Raw genomic sequence first — 23,738 nt, 5'->3', positions numbered from 1 at the left:
AATTTAAAATTTTATAATCAGATATAAAAATAGATTTTGAGATAATCCTAAAAACATTTTATATCAAAATTATATACCATTATAAATTTGAAGGCGCACCTTACCTCTACGGTTACGGATGCATACGTATGCCAACTGCACCTTTAAAAAAAAAAGAAATAATTAAAATCATGTAGATTTATAAATATATGAAAATCTTGAAAATAGACGATGTCAATAATATGTTGTAAAATGCGTTATTTTTTAGACTTAAAATCTTTTTATTTCTCATGATCATATATCTGGATGTCAAGATGATCAATCAAAAGGTTTTTTAACATTAAAACTACCTTTTTCGATAGATTTTTGGGGTGGTTGCAACCATATATAAACTTTTTCCTTAAAAAAATTGGAGGATTTTTTTTAAAAATCCACGACCCTACCAGCCGGATCGATCTGACTCGATTTTAGGTTGCCGCCATTTCCAATCAAGAAATGATACATTTTGGAGAAGCTTCGAAATAACTCTTCCTTTTAACTTTCAACGGCTGGGATTTTCCCTCATTTTTCCTTTCCTTGCTATCCGCCTCTTTTAATAGAAACGCAGAGCTCACTCTCACTACCAAAGTTTCAGAACTCAGAGCTTCAAAAATGGCGATTATACGAAATTTCGATGAATTTTCGGAAGCTCACGCTATTTTGCTGGCGAATTCAGGGATCCCCTCTTCTATGCACCAGCGGCTCTTCTTCAAGCTATCGACTGAGGCATTTGATGGCGGAGATTTCTTTGAGATTGAGGTCTGTGAAAATGGACGGCAGAAAAGGCTCCTCCTCTCTGGTGAATCTATGGAGAAGGAGGCCGATGTCTTTTTAGTGGACCATGCCTGGTCATTTCGCCTAGCTGATGCAAGGAAACAGGTAATTTTTTCTTTCTCCAATGTTAGAGAGAGAGAGAATAGAGAGTTTCTTTCAAGAACGTGACTTATTCCCTGCATCTCTCCGCTTTTTGTTACTTAGTTGATCAGAGTTGCTATCAGATCCTCTGTACTTCCCTTCTGAATCAAGTAACAGAGCAGATGTAGGTATACCGCAGTCTCTGACTGATATTGTGTCTCGACCTTAAATTAATGTAATGCTTCCATTTTGTAGTGAATTATAATTATTTTTTAATGGATCACTTATTATTATTATTATTTTTTACTGAACTCAGTTGAAGGAAGTATCGGGTTTAGCTCAGAGAATGGCTGCCCTAATGTGTGTAAATGATGAATTGAGCTCAATTAATGGAGAAACATATTCAGATAGTGAAGACCATATAGAGGTTCAACCTAAGGAAAGCGTTATGGATAGTATAGATAGAGAAGTGGAGAGAACTAAGAATCATGGCTCAGATGTCGTGCAGTGGCTGGAGCTCGAAGAACTTGACATTGATGATGCTATTATCCAATCTCTTGATCTATCTAGTAAATTTCCGGTTTGTTTTTCTTCCTCATCAATGACATAAAGTTTGATTTCGACATATATTATTGATCATTGCCATATTTTTAGTCGAACATTTTGCTTTATATGTGTTTGCAGGTCGAGTTCATAGAATTTATTCAGTTGTGGAGCAGCTAGATTTTACTGCTGGAGAGTGTGGTTTCATCAACTTTTGTGCTTATTGTGTTTTCTAGTTCGCTTTATTAGAACATGACTGGCTTGTTGCTCCTTTCGTGCTATTTGACTATTACATTGCAAGATTCAAAACAACGGCGCTGCCTTTTATCTCATAATTAATGTGTGTAACAATATAATGTTAAGAGTAAATCCAATGGAGTCTAAATCTTGAAAATTGATGGTTCATACTAGTAAATGATTTAACGAGAAAACATACTTTGAAACATACGTGCTTCATCTGTTATAAAACTTAATTGTCTTTGCCTGACAAGTTCTAGGAGCAAACATGGAAAATTAGTGAAGCTCTAATGGCTGTTGATCATGGATAAAGAATGACTTTTCTTTGTTGTCCTACAAGACACATGCTCATTAGAATTTGTGTGAGTGCTTTATAAAATGGGAAGGCCGTAGATCTATGATTCTTTCAAGGATGGATGATGGCCATGAATATGGACTTTCCCTTGTGTATACTCCGAGATTCGAATGAACTTACAGAGGATTAGTAGCAGTTGTGTTTTCAGTTATAAAAGCTCAAATGTTATGGAGGAATCTTAATGCTTAAAATACTTTAGTGCTAAAGGGGTATAGTCTACCACAGAATCCGTAATACATGTAAAAATAATTGAACATTTTGATGAATAAACTGATATGCTTCAAGGATCAAAACTTTTACATCCTAACATTCTAAAAAAAAAAAAAATTCAAAACTTTTATACCCTTCATGAAAATCACATATGGAGGCTTGTAATCAAGTCAATTTTTTTTCTTTGGACGATGTTAACTGTTGTAATCAAGTCTAAGTTATCTGAAGTAGGAAGAACAACAAAGCATTCAAAACCATTGCTTTACTTTTTGAATAGTCAAGGATATTAGTAGTAGGTTCCAATAAGAGACTTGGTTTTTAGATGCAAAGTATCAAGTTGGGGCCTCAACCTAGAAATTCTACAAACATAGGTGACAACACCAGTATTGTGTATTGTGGTCTCTATTATATATCTATGTTTGTGCTCCATTATCTCAATCTGCTGAGCACTATCGGGACGAGAATGCTGATGGATATTATCTGCCATAGTTGCATATGATTTGAATTCATTTTATAGGTAGTACTATTTCCCCTGCTGAATTGGAATAAGGAAATTTACTCTTGAGCATTGTACTGGGTGGAAACTATTTTAGAAAATTATTTGAAAAAAGTCAATACAACAGATTTATATTGCAATATGCAGTTGCATGCTGGGACCTAGACTGATCGCTTATATTGATTATATACCTCAAATAATTTGAATAAAGGTTTAGCAAAATGATATGGTCCTCAACATTGTTCGCAAAACCGGCCGGTTTGAACCGGAACCGGCCGGTTAGCTCGGAACTGCTAGCATTCCGAGTCCGGTTAGGCCCAGTTTTACAGTACTAGTAGTCTAACCCGGTTGGGGGTCGAACTGGCCGTATTTTGTCAAACCGACCGGTTTTCAGCTAATCGGACCGATTCGACGATATAACGGCATTTTTATGTAAATAACGGTTATGTCTAAATAACGGCGTTATTTTGAAATAGGGACCGTTATATGTAGCAGGAAAACCATTCACCTTTTTTGATTTGGTTTGAGGCCATTGTTTGGTTTTTTTTCGTGTTTTAATGGTTTAAATCACTATATTATGAATATAAAATAAGTAATTTGGATCTAAACATTGAAAAAAGAGGAGTTTCTTGGATTGAAATGGCGGATTTTTTAGGTTTTTGAAAATTTCCGTCATTCTTTCAATAATCTCCTCAATATGTAATGATTCTTGAAGAAATTTGAGGGGTTTGATTGCTATTCGAAGTATTTACTAGATTCAAGTCCAAATTTGTTCAGAAAACAATAACTCAAGGGTTTATTTTTGCCCGAAAAGCTGCTGCTCAGAGAACTTATGTTTGACCCAAAAGCGCAGATTTTTTATCCATCTATTGGTTGTTTTTTATCAAATTGAGTTGTGGATTTCGATCATTGAGGCTTCATATCTCAAATAAAATTGGTATGTTAATTTATGATTGAGTAAATGTTTTTATATGAATTTTTTCGTTGCATCATATAATGAAATTTTCATAGATCTGAAATTTCCGCCTTTTTTTCAATTAAATTAAAAATACTGAATATTTTTTATGACATTTGGTGCGTTTGAAAGATGATCGAAGCCTTTACAGTGCATGTATGTTTATTTGTTCGATTATCCAAACATTGAGGGTCGTTTGTTGCTCGAAATGTTGCTTGATTTTTGGGGTTTTTGAAAAGTCGATTTTTCTAAAAATTCTTGATTTTTGGGGTTTTTAAAAAGTCAACTTTTCTAAAAAAGATATTTTGTTTAATAAAATTATGTTTTTTGATACATATGGGAAGTGTTTTTCTATTTTGCTTAGTAAAATTATTTTTAATAGAATTATGATTTTTAATAAAATTTTGTTTTTTGATGAATATTGGAAGTGTTTTTCTATTTTGCTTAATAAATTTTTTTTAATAGAATTATGATTTTTTTAATAAAATTACTTTTTTTGGATGAACATGGAAATTGTTTTTCTATTTTGCTTGATAAAATTATTCTTTTTGATAAAATTATTTTTTTGATGAAATTGATTCTTGTTTTTGGTAAGCGTATGATAATGTCGCCCGATTTTTTTAATTATGTTTTTCTTTAAGCGCATGATATAGTTATATTTGTAATGATGGAAATGGGACATTTTGTTTTTTTAAGTGCATGCAAAAATTTTGGTTGCCTTATGTTTAATGAAACACAACACCATCGTCTTGTATGTGCTTGGTTCTTCTCTTTCTCCTTTATTATTATTATTATTTTTATTCTTTTTCCCATTTTCTATCAAGGTTTTTGAAATGTCATGGAAAGAGCCTATAAAAGATCAGATTTTTAAAAAATTGATCGCCTAACTCGGGATTGGTCACTGGCAGATCTCGTTCTGGCTCGATTCCACACAGAGAGAGAGAGAGAGAGAGAGAGAGAGAGAGAGAGAGAGAGAGAGAGAGAGAGAGAGAGAGAGAGAGAGAGAGAGGTGATCTTAATTTCAAATCATTCCTCACATTTTGAGAAATTGATTTTCCTAAAAAAAGTCATTTTGTTTAGTAAAATTATGTTTTTTTATCAATATGGGAAGTTTTTTTTCTATCTTGCTTAATAAAATTATCTTTCGAATAAATTTATGTTTTTTAGTAAAAAATTATTATTTTTGATAAATATGGGAACTATTTTTCTATTTTGATTAAGAAAGTTATTTTTTTGATAAAATCATGGGTTTTTAATAAATTATGTTTTGTGATGATTATGGGAAGTGGTTTTCCATTTTGCTTAGTAAAATTATTTTTTGATAAAATTATTGTTTTTTAATAAATTATGTTTTATGATAAATATGGGAAATGTTTTTCTATTTTGCTTAATAACATTATTTTTTGATCAAATTATTTATTCTACTGTTCGTATTTTTTGATAAAATCAATGCACAACACACTGATATGGATATGGTAGATACATATAAGAACAGTAGATCATATCAGTATGTAGTGCATTGATTTTTCGTTTTGTTGCATATCATGAGATGTACTTTTTGTGAAGTATGCCTTATTTAACTTCATCGAAAAAGCATTTTATGAATTATGCTCTATCTAACTATATGGAAGAGGTCCTTTCCATTTCTTGTCTTAATTAGTTCGCATTTTTATTTGATTTAATAGCATCAAGCTACTTTTGTTATTTGCAAAAAAGTGCATAAATTTTCATTCCTAATGTGAGTGATTTTTGTACAAAAAAAACTAGAAAGTTTTCAATGTAAGATTTGGGATGAATATGTTAATTATTGGAGGAATATGTTACATGACAAAAATATCTTCAAAAAATATCCTAAGATATTTTCATGTACAGGACCGTAGTATTCAAATATTAATTTATAAAAAGTTGTTTCAATTTTTATTTTGTAAGATAAATATATGTAATAAGATATTATACACTTAATCTAAGTATTTCTATTTTTTTTTTATTTTTTTGGGAGTTTTGGACCCATTTTTTTTTAAAAAATATGCTTGACCAGTTAGTCTGGTTAACCGCCCTGGTTAGTCTAGTTTCGGTTCAAACCACTCCGAGCCCCATGTCCGGTTGACCGTTCCGGTTCGATTTTGCGAACACTGGTCCTCAAGGTGTCTGAGTTCAATTTAAGCCATTGGAGGTGTTGGGAAACACATTTCTTTCTTAAGATGATTGTGCATGATTTCATATATCTTGTGTGTTTCTGTTGTCATCATGTTTGTTTGGGAGTAGTTGCACTTAATCCTTTATTATAATTAAAATAGCAGTTTCACTTAGTTCTTCATGTTTCTGTTAAAATATTACTAGTATATTATTGTAATGCTCATAACACCGTTTTCTTCAATTTTCATCAGAATCTGATTGCTCTTAATCTATGGGGTAACAAGCTCCACAATTCACACATAGCCATTGAGGAAATTAAAAAGTGTCGAAATCTACGGGCTGTTTGGTTGAATGAAAATCCTGTTCTCCAAGAATGGTGATGTTGCTTGCTACATTATGCTTTTGTTATCTAAGTGAAGCATTTTGAGCCTTTGGATCTTATTTCTTACTAGATTACTGAAGTATTTGTTTGGTACCAGTGGTGCTTCCATTGCTGATGCAATAATGGAAGGTGCCACAAAACTGGAAATATATAATTCTCATTTCACAAGTAATTATGGCAAGTGGGCACTTGGGTTCTGTGGAGGAATTTATGGAGTGGATAATCCTAGTTCACATGATGTGACACATCCATTGAAGGATGTCATTGCTCTCGACCTTTCAAACAGATGCATCCATACTCTCTGTAACAAGGTGAAGCAATCTATTCTTATGGTTTCTCTGTAATGGATGTAGGCGTATTGCCTATTGGTTTACAATCTTATACTGTTATAATCTATGGGCTGATTTCTATGAAGTAACTTGTTTTAGCTTTTTTCTAATTACTCTCTCTAGGCCATTGGGTAGAAAATACCCAATTTATTTATTGAAAAAATTCGTATAGAACCCTAATTCTTCGTATTATTTCATGGTAGACCTTCATTTCGTTTTTCTTTCAAGCGGCATAAGAAAACCCCTAAAGATTTCACCATAGCCCCTCATCTCTTATCTCCCTCTTTTATTGACTTTTGAACATAAAAATTAGCCCCAACAAGTCTTTTTATACTGTTTCATCCCAAAAACTTTTTTAACCCTCCTTTTCCCTTTCCACCCATTAAAAAAGTTTTTGGGTTGAAATTGTATAAAAAGATTTGTTGGGGGCTAATTTTTATGATAAAAAGTAAACAAAAGAGGGAGATAAGAGATGGAGTATGCTGAAATCTTTAGGGGTTTTCTTATGCCGCTTGAAAAAAAAATAGGAAGGTCTATCATGAGATAATACGAAGAATTAGGGTTCTATACGAAAATTTTCTTTTATTTATTTCAGTGTTTCAGTGGAGTATATCTTTTATATTACCTTCCATCTGAGAGTTTTATGTGAAGAAGTAGTTACCTGTAATAGCTGATGTTTGTTCTTCATTCAGGCATTTAAACCTAAAGAATTGCCATCACTTACTCACTTGAATCTTCGGGGGAATCCACTAGATCAGAACTCTGTTGATGATTTGTTGCACTTGCTGAAGGGATTCACAGGTTTGCAATCTTTGGAGGTATGTTCAACTAGCATTGTCTTCATACCTGCACTTAAATAATATTTTGACTTCCCAAATAAAGAAAATGTGAGCTTTGCTTCTGTTTTGGCAGATAGAAATTCCTGGTCCACTTGGAAGAAGTGCGATTGATATCCTTGAATCTCTTCCACGTCTTTCCCAACTAAATGGTGTCCATGCGTTAAATATTTTGGAAAGCAAAAAGCAGATAGTTGATTCAAAGCTTCCACCACGTCTTCCTGTGTGGAATGCTGGGGAACCTCTTGAAGATCGTGTTATTCGTGCAATGTGGTTTTATGTGATGACATATAGACTAGCTGATGAGGAGAAGATTGATGAAACTCCTGTGTGGTATGTTGCTATCCCGCATTTTCATGTTTCTGGTTTTAGCTTGAAGCTTTTCTTCTAATGGCATTCTTGACTTGAAACATCCGAACATGATAGTCGATTATCCAAATTGCTCATTGAAATCCATCCATGATTGATGGGTTATTGAGAATGGATTTGGTCTAAGGGCTAGGCACTGCTTTGTGGGTTTGGTTTTTTTGCCGAGCCGCTCTTTGAACTATTGACAGTAGAACAGGGTTCGCTTCAAGCTATTCTGTAGTTGACCCATAATGGCATGAGGAGAGTAATTGATAATGCAATCATGTTCAGAGGTACCCCTTTCGGCATATTTACATAAAATTGACGAAATGCTTATTTATGAGCTAGGAATGGGATCTTAGGTATGATTGGAGTGAATGGTACTCTTTCCCATTTCCACATTTATGAAGTATCATGTATTATAATGGAGTAGCAGTGCAGAAGGGGCATCAGCAGTTTGTTCTCATACCCATGATTAATAGTACCTAGGTGAATTTCCTTGTGGGCCCCAAACCTGGTGTCTCCACTGCCTATCAGCTGGGATGGGCGGTAGATATCATTTGAAATAAGGTAGAATATAGGTGGTATGGTATTAGAGCATATTGACCTCGTATTTTTATTCCTCAACAATACATTTGAAAGATTAAGATACCTTGGTTTTGTTCACGTTATAAACCATACGGTGCTGGTTTCCTTTAGTCCTTCAATCCTCTAGAAGTAAGATGCTAATCTATTGGAATGATCACAGGTATATGATGGATGAACTTGGTTCTGCTTTGCGACATAGTGATGAACCCAACTTCAGGATAGCCCCATTTTTATTCATGCCAGAGGGGACATTGGCATCTGCTGTGAGGTAGATATTTTAATATATTTTTATCCTACTTGTTTTCTTGTTTATTGTTTAGAAGGACTGAAGTATAAAATCTTGTATGTCTCAGGAGCCTGTTGTTTATTGATTAATTAATTAATTCAAATAGTGCTTGACAACAATCATGGGTTCCATTGCCTGATTGGGTAATCTGGAGTGTGTTCTTTATCTAAGCTCCATTGCTTCTGAACTTTTGGATAACAAAACTGAGGTGACAAATTATCCCCACCATATTGGCTTAAACCTATTTTCCCTTGAGTTCAGTTCCCTTGGTAAATGCAAAGTACCTATGATTTTGAAATTGACAACAAATACCGATTTACAATGACACTCTACTTGCCAAGGATATGAGGAACCCATTAAATAACGCTGGGGGAGTTTCCCTCGATGGCCAATTGTTCAAAAAAAAAAAAAAAAAAAAATCTTCAAGATGCACACTCGTAGTGCCATACTCATGCCGGTCCATGTTGAGCTCTTGAAGCCCATAGTTGCAATGTGACATTCAAGTAACCCAATGTAACATCTGAGTATCATTTGAGCTTTCAGAATCACAGCCTAAAGCCCACTGGCTTTGGGCGGCCTCTTGGTGCACCTTTAAAATTCAGCTTGGCAGCCCCATTTGAGGAAGCTTCTTATTTCAGGTCGCCTTGTATCAACAACTGAGTATAAATATGGCGAATCCATTAATTACTGAATTTGTGCTATTCCTCATTAATTAAAGCAAGGCTAATCGCAGCCAAAGAATACTGATTCAATCAACCACATAAAAATTCAATACTGCCCAGATATAACCACAATAAACGCTGACCATTTTTTTTTTCTCCCCTTTTGTATCATTGCATAAAATACATATATGGCTATTAGAAACCCTGAATTTGAGGATGATTAGCATGGTGAAATTTTATTCTTATGAGCTAATCAGAAAAACCCTGATCCAATGGGATAGGACTCCCTGCTTCATGCCTGACATACTGGGAGAACAGGATACTTCCACTTTTTTTTTTTGGGGTACTCTTCAGTGGTGGCAATCGAACTTGAGATGTAGTATTGCTAACATCAACAGTTAACAACTCAAGCCTAAGCTGGTTCCTGTACTTCCACAATGTTACATGGATTTAACCCATGGAATTCCCAATAGTTTGAACTCCAATAGACACTTATGCTTCCTCCCACAGATGAAAATATTCATCTTAAGAACCCATGCAAATTAATCATGATAGCTGTTGAAGAATTCTGTGCCTAAGCAAGCCCCATACTTGGCTTTATGTTCCACTTATTGAATCTGCTCCGAATGGGCTAATATTGCTGAAGGCTGAGTATGGTTTTTATTTCAGCTGTGTGTTTCTTTCCTATTTGGGGTTTGACATGCGTTCTTTGGAAGTATGTTTAACTTCAAGTACATGGCTTCAGCTTTTCTGTGTTATGGCCAACTCAGAATGTGCACAAGGGGGAAGAATGCACTCGTGATTTCTTGTTTGGTATTGGAGAGAATAAGCAAAGATCCGCAAGGCTTACGGCCTGGTTTCATACCCCAACAAAGTATTCTATCTCGGTAATTGTCTGGTCATACTTGAATTGAATGAATCTGGCTATCTGGTGCTTTATTATATTTTATTTCTCTCTCCTTCAGGAGTATGAAAAATTCTGTCAGCAATTACATGCGAATAAATATTCCCATCCTGGTATCAAGGCTTCTTTGACAACAAGTATACTTCCAAGCAATCAACGTTCTCTGCATGTTTATACGGATGTACCACAAGTAGAGGAGTTTTTGACACGTCCTGAATTTGTTATAAGTAAGTGTGCCAGTTCTCATATAATAATGTGCTGACAGAACTACCTTTTCTATATGCACGCCTGTGCACATGGGGTGTGTGTGAGAGGGAGGGAGGCATTTTATGGGTTTTTCTTGTTTTCCAGTGACCTTCTTGCTTTGTTGTGATGACAACTTTTGTTATTGATTGTACCACATCAAGAAACGTTGGACATGATGGTGCTTGTCCTCTTTCTAAGTCTTTTCAGCTGCAAGTCTATATTTATGTGTGTGTGTGCATCGGTGCATGTGTGGGTGTGTGCATCAGTGCATGTGTTGATGCGTGCATGTGTGTGTGAGTAATGAAATTAACCATGAGACTAAGTGAAAATTAACAGATACGGAGGTAGAAGATTACATAACTACATGAAAATACTATATTTTTTCATTTGACCTAAACAATTCTAAATATTCCTTTTCATTGAATTTTTCAGCTGATTAAAAGAATTCTAAAAGTTATGGTCCACTTAATTTCTCAGCAGAAGCACTGTGCAAAACACATGCGCTAGCTGCAAAATTCCTTTAACTGAGCCATGCCTCCTAATTTTTATTATAAGTTATTACAATACATGCTATTAACATAAAGACATCATTTGATGAAATAATTTATCTTGTGATGATCATCCTCAGGGATTGATCCATGAGATTATCTGCCATTTGATCTTCTTGTCTGTCATTGTCTTTCGAACATTCTAGTTCTTATTATATTCTTGTCTATATCGTCATTGTTCTATATGTCTTTGCAGCAAATGATCCAAAAGATGCTGATATAATATGGACAAGTGTGCAAGTGGATCAGGAAATGAAAGCCGCCTGTGGCCTCACAGATCAACAATATGTAAACCAATTTCCTTATGAGGCTTGTCTTGTCATGAAACATCATTTGGCAGAGACCATTCATCAGGTTTGTAAAGAGATTAACTAATTTTGGCCTTCTTTTGAATTTCATCCATGGTCTGGATCGCTGTTCATATTTACGTGTAGCTATGATTGGGCTGAATGTTCCTTCAGTTCCGGGAAATTTTTTACTGGGAATGTAGACAATAATATAATGGACTATGGTGACACCATATTCCATTCGGTTGTCACCATTTATTTGAGTGAAGAATGGTGATGGGAGACATGACCCAGTGTTGGAACCATTCTCTCTCCATCATCAATGATCAATTCAATGGACTGTGACGACCTGCTGGGCTGTCAATTTTCGTAGTCCATTGGATTTTTCAACATTTTCATTACATACTGTCTAGTCTATTTTCCTTAGAGCAGCAAAAGGGAGTCAGTTGATTTTGGGAACTCATATGTGAATTAGATTGTGGTATTTTCTTTTCTACTCAATATTGCATTGTCTTTTATGCTACTCAACACTTTCCTTTTTGGTATTTTTAATATTAAAAAGAACACTTTTCCTTTGGATAGCCGACCCCAAGTAGTTTGGATAAGGCGTGGATAATGATGATGATGAACACTTCTCTTTTTATATTTTTTTTTAGATTCTTCAACTTTATGGATGACTCGAATGAGTCTTACTTGGCTTCCTTTGACTTGCATTGGATGGCAACTAATTCTGATTCCTTATTTTTACAGGCTCAAGGACTACCAGAATGGTTGCAACCTACTTACAATCTAGAAACTCAATTGCCGGAACTCATAGGTGACTACCATATAAGGGAAGAGAAAGGCCTAAACAATCTTTGGATTTTGAAACCTTGGAATATGGCCCGAACCATTGATACAACTATTACCAGTGATTTACCTGCTATCATAAGACTCATGGAGACAGGTCCAAAGATATGCCAGAAATATATTGAATCTCCTGCTTTATTTCAAGGGAAGAAGTTTGATCTCAGATATATAGTCTTGTTGCGGAGTGTGCAACCTCTGGACATTCTGCTTTTTGATGTTTTCTGGGTATGTATTTCGTTATGGGAAGTATATTATAGTCCAACGCACAATGGAAACCAGTCCACAGGGGTCATGTGCTTTTTTTTGGGTTCACCCTATCTTTATCGGCACCAATTGTTTTATTGGATTGTACAACCCTGATGGACTATGCTTTTCCATAATCTATGGGATTTGAATAAACCTTTTTTTTCCTGTTGGCTAGCTGGGATTATAGTAAACTTCATACTAAAAGTTGGGAAAGTGAACCATTCACCATTGATTGCTGGGATTACAGTATATTTTCATGCTAAAGTTGGGGAAGTAAGCCGTCACAGTTTTTGTATGGTATATGGTACACGACCTGGCTTCTGTATGGGATATGGTGCACGACCTGGCTTCCGCAGTCCAATCTCAACATTGGGAGGATGCTACCCGTATTTTTTGTGGCTACAATTAATCTTAACTGGCTGTTATTGAGAACGGAATGTGTATGCCTCATCTTTGTACCGTAGTATGGGAACTAGTCTTTGTATGCTAAAAACTTTCCCCTAAACGTTAATGATTTAAAAAAAAAGAACTTTCCCATAAAAGTTCCCTCTCATGATGACTCTACTTTAGTGCTTACCAGTGTCGGTAATGATTTTTTGTATTTACAACATATGCAGGTTAGAATGGCAAATAACACATATACTTTGGACAAAAGCAGCCTTTTCGAATATGAGACTCATTTTACTGTCATGGTAAGTTGGGATATCTCATGATGCTATGGTAAACCCAGGACTTCTGCAGTAACGGGGTGCACCTTCTAGTTTTATCTTTAAACTTTGTATTGGGGGACAATCACGATGCTTATTAAATAATGATTCAATAATTTTACGGCACTAGAAACGAAAAACAAATTGCTGGGATTGGTTAGTTATGATAATTTCTTAAAGGGACCTGTGGATTGTATTATTCTGATTTATGCTGTTTACCATGTTTACCTTTTCTCTGTTTTAACATTTCACTTCTCCAGAATTACGGTAGAAGACTGAATCACATGAACACCCCAGAGTTTGTAATGGAGTTTGAAAAGGAACACCATGGTACATCTCTACCTGTGATATAATCTTCCATTAGTCTTATAGTCTTTATTCATATCAAATTAGAATTGGCAAGGCCGCATATCTTGTATTCCAAAATTTCTTGGTAGGGTAATATCTTGTGGAATTTTTTAAGTACTTATTTTCTTGGTAAATTCTGTGGGAAAAATTGAAAATATTGCGATGTTTTTGGGGAATTCAAGAAAATGATTTTTTTTTTTGTTAATGCCAACATGGGACCTGGTGAGAATGGAACTTTAGAAGTCATGTTGTGACATCTGCCACTTTGACCACATCTGCCTAGAGCCCATTCTCTTAATGAAAATGAAGATCATTTATGAAGAATTTCGTAGATTGCATTATGTTTTATTGACATTGCATTATGTTTCATTTATTTGTGACTGATTTTCTATGTTCTTTTGTGCACATGATCTGCAGTAAGATGGTTGGATATACATCAGAGGGTTCGAGAAATGCTTCGAGCTGTCTTTGAGTCGGCTGCAATGGTGCATCCTGAAATGCACAACTCTTTTTCAAGGGCTATGTATGGTGTGGATGTCATGCTTGACAGCAACTATTATCCAAAATTACTGGAGGTGACAATCTCTCTCTCTCTCTGCCGCGATTCTCATCAGTCTATGTTGCACATTTTCTTATTTTACCTGACTGCAAGTTTATGAATCTCTCTATAGTGCAAATTCCCCTACATATGAGATCTCTGCATGTGTGATCTAAGGGTTGATTCTGAGTTAATCATTTCTCTCTAGCTATTTAATTTCCATCCTTCTATTCTCTTTTTGGGGTGGTTCAGAACAAGGGTACGTACTCCTTAGTGTTGCAATTGTTAAGATATTAACCAATCAATCCCGAACCTATATCCTAATTTCCATATTTGTTATCAAGGAAAACTGAGGGAAAGCATATAGTAAGGCTGCTTACCTTTGGTACAAGAAGGTTAGAGTCACTCCTAATCGTTAGATGTGAAATTGGGTGACTGGAGGTGTGACATTGATTGCGCTTGAAGTTTGAGTTAGCTTTTTCTTGAAATTTGGGCAAAGATGTAACACATCCGTAGCTGCTGGATTTTACATTGATTGCAAGGGTGAGTGTCCTTGTTCTTAAAGGTCAACAGGCTTGTAATACACAATCCGAAAGCTAAGTATACATCATCTTTTTCTTATGCATGAGATTTTCTTGAAATGCAGGTATCCTATTGCCCAGACTGTGGCAGAGCGTGCAAATACGATACGAGATCGGTTTTAGGCAGTGGCGAAATCATCAAAGGTCAGGATTTCTTCAACCATGTCTTTGGGTGCCTTTTTCTTAATGAATCATCTCACTTCACTCCACTTTGAGCATGCATCCGAGTCGGCTTTCCCCCTTTTTATGAAAAAAAATCGCCAAGATGTCCTTTCAAGGTTTTCTTTGGCCACGCTGATCTTTTGGCAATCCACCCAATACTTTTAGTTCTGCCACACTAGTATGGGGACCATGATGGATTGCTTTCGATGGATTACTAGAAACATGGGTGGCCAAACCACCCCTCTCATAATTTTACTGTTTTTTAGGTAATTTAAGAACACTTGTTAATTATTAAAAGTGGTTGTTGTACCATAATTTTACAGTTTTTTTTTTTGGTAATTTAAGAACACGCGTTAATTATTAAAAGTGGTTGTTGGGTTTTTGTTTTTTATTTTTGTTTTACAAGGAAAATTGACGTGTACTTGTGGTTGGCACACGTTAGAAATGATGCACGTTGTGCAATATGTGAAGAGGAAGATTCTGAATGCTAACTTATATGCTTAATGCACTAATTTTGCCCCAGCCCAAGTTCTCTGCCTTCTACAACCAGGGGAGGTCATCTTTTTCGGGAAAAATGTATGAAGAGATCATTTATTTTTGGTTCAAGGGGGGTCACAAACACTTTTGTCCATTAGAGTGTCACTCAGTAGGCTCAGTTTTTTTTTTTTAAAAATTGAATTTTGTGGCATCCCAAGCTATCAAATTTGACATATAATGGCTCGAGTAATTGTGACTCTATTGTAACGAAGATAAATGATGACATAGTATCCAATCCTTTCTTTTTCTTTTTTTCTCTAATTTTTTTTCTTTTTAGGGATAAACTAAAGTCTTAGGCATATATGTGAGAGAGAGAAAGAGTGAGACTCTATCCACACATTTTGACTTGGTTGCCTAGGGTAAGATGTTTTGGGTTTTGGCATTTGGAAAGTAAATGCGTGTAATGTAGTGGGAAGACAAGCCGCTACCTGTTTTTTTAAATAGTTTAGGAGTTAGTATGTAAATGTGGGTAATTTAGTGGGTAGCAGCAAGTTCAGGAGTTGGTATGTAAATGTGGGTAATTTAGTTTTTTAAAGGTGCTAGTGGTAGTGGGGAAGCTAAGCCGCAACCTGTTTTTTTAGAAGACAGTTTTTTTTATGTTTTCTCTGCAGTATAGAAGATCTATTCTCTTTTTTACCCAACCGTTCATTCTGAATGGAGGTTTAAGATTGCCTCAATCACAATGTCACATCTCTATACTATTTTATTTTTATTTTTATTTTCTATAAGTTATTTTGATGCTAAATTTTGGACGTCCATTCCTCTATTAAACTCGCACTAATGAAAAATATAAACAAATATTTTCAATGAAATAAAATGATCAAAATATTTGTAAAAGTTTCACAGGGTATTTTGGTCAGTATATTTATTGAAAAATTATTTTAAATATTTTTTATAGGTGCGCCCCAATGAGAAGATGACATGTATCAAATTTCATATTCATCCAACTTGTATAAAAATAAATAAAAATAAAATACTTTGAGAAACGGTGAGTGGCTCTCTTGATCAAAATTGGACGGCTGGATAGTAGGGACAGGATAGAACTTCTATGTTATAGAGAATGCATAAAAACATTTCCCTTTAGAGTTAGGAGTTAGTTTTTTAAAATGTGTGAACTTTTATGTTGTAGAGAAAGCATATAAACCTTTCTCTTTATAGTTAGGAGTTAGTTTTTTTAAATGTGGATGGTAAGGAGAGGATAAAACTTCTATGATGAAAAGAAAGCATATAAACTTTTCTTTTTATAGTTAGGAGGTAGTTTTTGCATATAAACCTTTCCTTTTATAATTGGGAGTTAGTATTTTAAATGTGTTAGTGGGGTGATGTCCCTTTATAGTTAAGAGTTAGCTTTTGCGTATAAACCTTCCCCTTTATAGTTGGGAGTTAGTGTTTTTAAATGTGTTAGTGGTGATGTCCCTTTATAGTTAGGAGTTAGCTTTTGCGTATAAACCTTCCCCTTTATAGTTGGGAGTTAGTTTTTTTAAAGGGAGTTAGTTTTTTAAATGTGTTAGTGGGGTGATGTAAATAAGAATAGAAACCACAACGTGGTGGGCGTGGGATGTTACCACCACGACCCCAACCCCTAAACCCTTTTCCAATGGAAAAGTATATTGAGATATATGAAATTCGTGACCATGACTGTCATAAGATGGTGATGGAGAGAGTACAACCATTGATGGTGATGGAGAGAGTACAACCATCGATTGGACGATGATGAAGTTTAAAACCATTTTATGGTAGTCATGTGTATCCTTGTATATTTCCCGTGCGACCTAGATGCAAAAGTGGCTTATATGCCTGGGGATGCATAACTACATTCACATCCCTCGAGGCATCACGCATCCGAATTCATATGGGTGTGAAATTGTCGATTCTCTAAAAAGGGTTAAAATCAACGGTTTAAAATTTCCTTAAAAAAAATTATCATTTCTAGATTTTTAAATCTATTTGTTTTTACACATTCCTGGTTTTCATGTCAGAGATTATACAGAAGTTGCCTCTAAAATCTATCTCAAGAATGGATTGTGAAGAGGGGATGCATATCTACATATGAATCCCCGCACTCATAAAAACTGTATCGGTTTTAGATTGTCATTGTTTTCCTTGTTTGTGTGTCTATGTATGGGTGCGGTTTTTGGAGGGTGATCGCTTTGCAGAAAGTGGTAAGGCTGCAGCTCAAACCCCCCCCCCCCCCCCCCCCCCCCCCCCCCAAAATGGACTATTGGCATAACAACACTTGTGATGGCATGGGAATCTATTTTCAGCCCTTGATTGGGTAATATGAAGCTCAAAACTGGTTAGACGATAGGTCAAACTAGTTGGTCTAGATCTTCAAAAAGTAAAGAAAATGTAGGAATAGAGCCGAGGCAATGAACAATCAAAGTAAAGTGCATTTTCAAATAGTGTCGAGAAATGTGGTTTCAATATTGGAAATCTTTGTAATAGCTTTAAAATATTTTTTCATCTTTAATTATAAATTTTAAAGCTTAAAAAATAATGTAGATCGAGCATATCTATGAAAATTTGAAAATCTTGAAAATTGATAGTAAAAAAATGCATTACAAGATACACTATTTCTAAAACTTGAAATCTATTTTTTTATCATGTTCATGCATCTTGATGTCGAGATGATCAATTTGAGGATATTTGGGTATCAAAGTGAAATTTTTGAGGTGGCCTCTAATTTAATTGTTTAGAGTCTCGACTCTTTATAAAATTTTCCCATATTTTACAGAAATAAAATATATTATTTAAAATTTGCCCAACTTTATTATTTGGTAGGTTTAATCAATATTTTCTAGAACCCGTCAAAATTTGGTTTGTATAGAGCTGAGGCTCTAAACAATCAAAGTAAAGTATACCTTCAAATAGTGTCGAGAAATATGGTTTCAATATTGGAATTCTTTGTGATAGCCTTAAAATATTTTCATCTTTAATTATAAAATTTTAAGTTTCAAAAATATTTTAGATCAAGCAGATTTACGAAAACTTGAAAAACTTGAAAATTGACTGTCCAAAAATACATTATAAGATGAATTATTTTCAAAACTTGAAATCCATCTTTTTTTTCTCATGTCCATGCATCTTGATGTCGAGATGATCAATTTGAGGATATTTGGGCACCAAACCAACCACTTCGAGTGAAATTTTTGAGGTGGGCTATAATTTGATTGTTTAGAGCATTGGCTCTATATAAACTTTTTCCTTCAAAGAGGACATGCATCAATAGTATATGGGATTATATAAAATGAGAGCATTTACCTTTTGAATTGGGAGGTCACAATTATATACAACTATCTAACGTGAAATCTAATAACTTGGGTTTGTTACAAAATTTGAGAAAATTTCTTTTGAACTTTGAGCTTGATCAGTGAAATAAATGTAGCCACCCAATTTTACATTCAATGGTTAAGATTAATTGGGACAGCCTCGTACCAAAGGTAAATAGTATCATTACTTCCCATAGTATATTCCCCCATATATTACCATTATCCAACCATCCATCGTCTTGATTGGACGGTTATGACCCTTATGGACGTACTCTCCCATTTATAATAGCACGGCAGACCCTAAAAAAGCATACCCAGGCGGGGCATCCATGATCTCCTCCGAACAAGGATGGAGACGATTGCGAGGACCCATGCTCCATCACCAATGTCCATTTTGAGAACAGATGGTGGATGCCCTGCCTCTGTATCGTCCATGCGTATTATAAGAGGGTAGGTTATATTTCTCTTTAAATATCTCTCGCTAGGACTGAGGGGCCGAATTGGGTCTGGATCCATCGCGATTTGGATTTGGATTCAAAAAGTATATAGGGGATTTGGATTCGGATCGGATCCAATTGGATCCAAAATATTTGGATTTGGATCTATATCCAAAAAGTATATATGGGATCTGTACAAACTGCAACGAGTATAGATTATAAAATATATAAAATAGAGTTTTTATTTTTTAATATGGAAACCACATTTTCTACACTATTTTATTTTTAAATTTTTTTCTATAAACTATTTTGACACCAAAATTTAGACGTCTATTCATCTATTAAACTCGCACTAGCGAAAAATATAAAAAAAATATTTTCAATGAAATAAAATGACCAAAATACATTTAAAAGTTTCAAGGGGTATTTTTTATCATTATATTTTATCGAAAAATTACTTTTAATATTTTTTATAGGTGCGTCCCAATAAGAAGATGACACGTACCAAATTTCATAATCATACAATTTGTATAAAAAAAAAAAACTAAAAATAAAATACTTTGAGACATTGGATCTAAAATCAAACGGTGGGTGACTCTCTTGATCAAAATTGGACAGCTGGATGGTAAAGAGAGGATAGAACTTCTATGCTGTAGAAAAATCATAAAAACCCTTCCCTTATTTCTAGGGTTGCCACCCCCTGGCAATCAGGTCAAAGAGCAAATTGCCTTTCAAAGGCAGCTTAAGATCAATAGAACCAGTTACACATTCATACCTTTTAAGCTATGCATGCCTATCTCTCCATTTACAACTTCCTTACCTCAAAATAATTCAGTTCAATCTAGAGGAAGTTCTAAAAACTAACCATAAAATCTAAATAATTATCGAGAGCATCAGGGAAATCCAAGTTCAGTTCATAAAACATAAATCACTTTCCCATATTCATGCCTACAAAGAAAAATCCTTAAAATAGAACTTAAATATCTAAAATTAAATATACTTTATACCCCTCAAATATCTAAAACAAAATAAGTAAAAATAATAAAATAAAAAGTAAATAACACACTGTATCATCATCGGCATCAGCATCGTCTTACGGTGCCAATGTGTCATAAAACGGCCCCGGTACTGGCTCCAGTGTCTGATTACCACGGGTCAGTGTATCAGAAAACGGCCCCGGTACTGGCTCCAGTGTGGGTGTCACTCGGGTCGGTGTGAGGTGGTACTCGGGTCGGTGTGACATCAACCAGAGGTGCTACTCGGGCCAGTGTGTCATAAACCGGCCCCGGTACTGGCTCCAATGTCTGATTACCATGGGTTAGGGTATCAGAAACCGGCCCCGGTTCTATGTCCATATCTCATGTAGGTGAGCAGCCCCTCAATCCCATGGATCACAATGATCCCATTGTTGAACAGGTCGGGGTGAGTCACAGGCATGCGTGAGGGTAAAATTGGAAAGTTCAGTGATGAGTAGGGTGTTGCCATGGAGGAGTGTCGGGATGAGGGACCCGGCCCAGAGGCGAGGGCAGTTTGCGAGGAGGAGGCAAAGAGTGGGGGAAGGGGAAGGGGAAGGGGAGGGTGGGGAGCCCATGAATGGAACTTGTTTGTTGAGGGCTGGATGATGGTGAGGAAGGTTGGCTACAGACAGAGAAAGAGGACAATGATGATGAGGAGGGCGGGGACGGGTTTTCGGGCCTTGGTGGAGGGCCTGTAGAGAGAGAGAGAGGATCCTACACTGAACTACCCAAGGAAGGAGAGAGAGAGATTTGTGATTTACAGAGAGGTTGGTTTTTCTGTATAAGAGAGAATGGCACAAAAAAAAAAAATTAGAGTCAGAATTCAACGAGCTGCATGCATGGAGAGAGAGAAGTGTTTCATACAGAGAGACAATTAGAATTCAAAGAGTTGTATGCATGGAGAAAGATTAGTGTTTCAGAGAGAGAGAGAGAGAAATAGATTTCAAAGAGAGAGTTGTCTGGATGGAGAGAGATAAGTGTTTCAGAGAGAGAGAGAGAATTAGAATTCAAAAGGAGTGTTTCTCAGAGAGAGAGACCTACGATTTATGATGCAGAGGGGGATTGAAGCTCTCTCAGAGACACAGTGAGACAGTGAAAACATTAAGACCTGGAAGAACAGAAGCAACAGGAGCCATTACATTACATGTATTTATTTCAACTAAAACAAAAATACCTAATTCTTCTACAACTCTAATACCAAATTATCTCTTACGTACAAATCTCTCTCTAAATCACTACAATTTTATTTCAAATGGATAAAAGATAACCATGGGAAATTTTTTTAAATATCCCTTATGATTTTCATTATTTAAAAATTGTTCTCTTCTTTTCATGCCTTGTGCGAATGTTCTTGGTTATTTCTGGGAAATTAGGGGATGTGTTTAGAGAGAGAGGTGGCGAGGAAAGATTTGGTGGCTTTGCCTTTATCGTAGAGAGAGAGAGAGAGATCAACGAGAGAGAGAGTTCTTGTCTAAATCTAACTCATATTATTCGCTAAATTTGTTACATAGAAACTAAGAATTAAATTTGGTACATAGAAACTAAGAATGATTTACTTATGGAACCCTAAATTTTTTCCTAAAGTACGAAATGTTCTGATTATAGGTGGAACTGCGTTTTATTTAGTTGTTTCAAAATTGCCCTTCGGTTCGATAATTCTATCTTGAATTTTATTTTTTTTGTTTTTTCATTAGTAGGGAAATTAAAAAAAAATAAAAATAAAATTTGGCATGAGGATACTCGGACAGAAGGGTAATTTTGAAAAAAATAAAAAAAATGTGGTTTGAACTACATTTTTTGTAATTTCTGCTTATAAACGAAGCATTTTGTATTTTAGAAAAAAAGTAGGGTAAGTACGTAAATCACTCTAGAATTAATTACCTATTTGAAGCTGAAATAAGTTATTACAAATAACTAATGGGAGTGCATATTTACCTTTTGGTATAGGGAGGCCATAATTATTTGTAACCATTTGATGTGAAATCTAATAGCTTAAGTGTGCCACAAAGTTCGAAATTTTTTTTTTTAGACTTTGAGTTTGATCAATAGAATAAACGCAACAATCAATTTTACATCTAATGATCAAGATTAATTGTGATCATCCTGTACCAAAAGTAAATAGTCTAATTATATACTTTCCCCTAACAATATTACTTCCCTGTATAAATGCATGTAATGTAATGTAAAAAGGTTTTATTTCAAAAAGTCAAAAAAAAATCGGGTCAAAAATAAAATATGGTCGAATGGGTTTTTTTTGGATATCATTCATGCCTCAGCATTCTCATGTATTAAGTTCGAATCGCAAAAGTACCGACATTTTCTACCTCCTTTTTATTTGTCAAAAAAAGATCGAGTAAAAAAATACAGATTGCCAAAAAATAAGGTAAGTTATAGAGAAGTGAATATTTTGAATTTAATTAAAAAAAGTGTAGTGAAAAAATCAGATAAGTAAAGCTGATACAATATAGGATTATGATTTTCAGCTATTATATAAATATACTGAAGCCATTAAAAAATAATTTTATGGCATTACTACTTAACAATTTTTTGTCGAAACTTTGAATAAATCCAGAAATAATTACTCTGTTGACACATCACAAAACATATCGTAAATTTATTGGGAGCACAAAATCAAATAACAACAACAATACTAAACACAAAAACTAATTAGCGAATAACAAGAATTGTGAACAAAGGTATATGTCTATTTTTCAAAGAAAAAAACAAAAAAAAACCCTCAATATAAGATTGCATATAATTAAAAGAAAACATAAGAATTTCAATATGAAAACATAAGAATTCCAATATGTAAAATAGTGGTCCATCCAAAATGCTATGTTGTATACACCAATAAATAAATAAATAAATAAAGAAATAAAGAGAGAGAGAGGAAGCATCGTTCCTTTCATATTGTGTATGTTATGAGAGTGGGAGAGAGTTATGGGAGGGGGAGAGAGGGAGCATTGCTCCTTTCATGATTTGCATGTTGAGGAGAGGGAGAGAGAGTGGTGTGGGTCCTTTCATACTGTGACTGGTAGAGGATACACGGGCAAGGCATCCACCATTTGTTCATTAAATAGACGATGGCTGACCATCCATACTTCGATATTTGATAGTTTTAGAAAGTATAATGGAACTCTAGATGTTGATCCAAAACTCCTGATTATATAGAATGCCAAACAAGAAGCTTTTAAGTTTCATAGTCCTTAGCATAACATCTAACTCTTTCAGGAGCATAGTTTACTTCTATTTCCTCAGTTAGAAGATTAACTTGAGAAATTTTTTCAATCAAAAATTGCTAGATGATTATTCTAAAAAATTTTAAATTTGAATTTTCTAACACTTAAATCTCACCATCTAAAAATTAAATGGTCTCTATCCAATCTCAAGACATTATTTTTTTCAAGTGCATAGAGGGTACAATTAGAATTTTTTTTTTTTTTTTGAAATTAATCTATAGGTTGAAGAGTTTACAACCAAAATTTGAGATCCTAAAATTAATTCTAGGTTATGTTTTATCTGACAGAGTAATTGGACATTCTACTCCTTCCAGAGTGGATGTTTTACTCCCGCCAAAGTGGAATATTTTTTGGCACATGTAAATGGAGGTGTCCAGGCCAACTTGTCCCTAGGTAAGCATAGCGTATACCATGCTCTTGCGGGAGCACATTGTACAACAACTGAAACTTTGGGATGTACATTGTGAGTTTTTGACCATTGTGTTGAACTTAATTGTATTTTGAGAAAGGGATATGTAAAGGACCTATTAGAGTTGTAATTTTGTTAATAAAGATTGGTATAAACCAAGTGCACACTCTTTAGATACA

General features: G+C 34.8%; 1 protein-coding gene across 18 annotated transcripts; it reads left to right on the top strand.

Moving 5' to 3' along the window:
- The first annotated feature begins 432 nt into the window (after positions 1-432).
- On the top strand, positions 433-23,738 carry LOC18439466 (tubulin-tyrosine ligase). Of its 18 annotated transcripts, none has more exons than XR_016053717.1 (17): positions 472-897; positions 1,190-1,453; positions 6,057-6,181; positions 6,285-6,498; positions 7,209-7,334; positions 7,429-7,685; positions 8,449-8,556; positions 9,982-10,123; positions 10,202-10,367; positions 11,131-11,288; positions 11,972-12,295; positions 12,934-13,008; positions 13,284-13,353; positions 13,789-13,946; positions 14,254-14,452; positions 14,556-14,634; positions 23,438-23,738. XR_016053717.1 is itself a non-coding variant. In XM_088864220.1 (17 exons), exons 5-17 carry the CDS (start codon positions 6,310-6,312, stop codon positions 15,154-15,156), a joined length of 1,950 nt encoding a protein of 649 aa, XP_088720346.1. In that variant the 5' UTR covers positions 601-897; positions 1,190-1,453; positions 1,558-1,612; positions 6,057-6,181; positions 6,285-6,309; the 3' UTR covers positions 15,157-15,437. The 18 variants fall into 18 exon arrangements, 6 of the variants coding, with proteins under 6 accessions (XP_088720342.1, XP_088720344.1, XP_088720343.1 ...); XR_016053716.1 differs by lacking the exon at positions 23,438-23,738 and adding an exon at positions 15,176-15,437; XR_016053715.1 differs by lacking the exon at positions 23,438-23,738 and adding an exon at positions 15,059-15,437.

Source organism: Amborella trichopoda, chromosome 4 (genome assembly GCF_054954075.1).
Source record: "Amborella trichopoda isolate Santa Cruz 75 chromosome 4, AtrichopodaSantaCruz75HAP2 v2.0, whole genome shotgun sequence".
Taxonomy (NCBI): domain Eukaryota; kingdom Viridiplantae; phylum Streptophyta; class Magnoliopsida; order Amborellales; family Amborellaceae; genus Amborella; species Amborella trichopoda.
This window is presented reverse-complemented; position numbering and strand designations above follow the sequence as displayed.

Excerpts from the sequence above, each read along its gene's own strand:
- LOC18439466 (XM_088864215.1), top strand. The coding sequence starts at position 631 with ATGGCGATTATACGAAATTTCGATGAATTTTCGGAAGCTCACGCTATT. Across the intron at positions 898-1,189 it reads TAGCTGATGCAAGGAAACAG|TTGAAGGAAGTATCGGGTTT; the intron begins GTAATTTTTTCT and ends TACTGAACTCAG. Across the intron at positions 10,368-11,130 it reads ACGTCCTGAATTTGTTATAA|CAAATGATCCAAAAGATGCT; the intron begins GTAAGTGTGCCA and ends ATGTCTTTGCAG.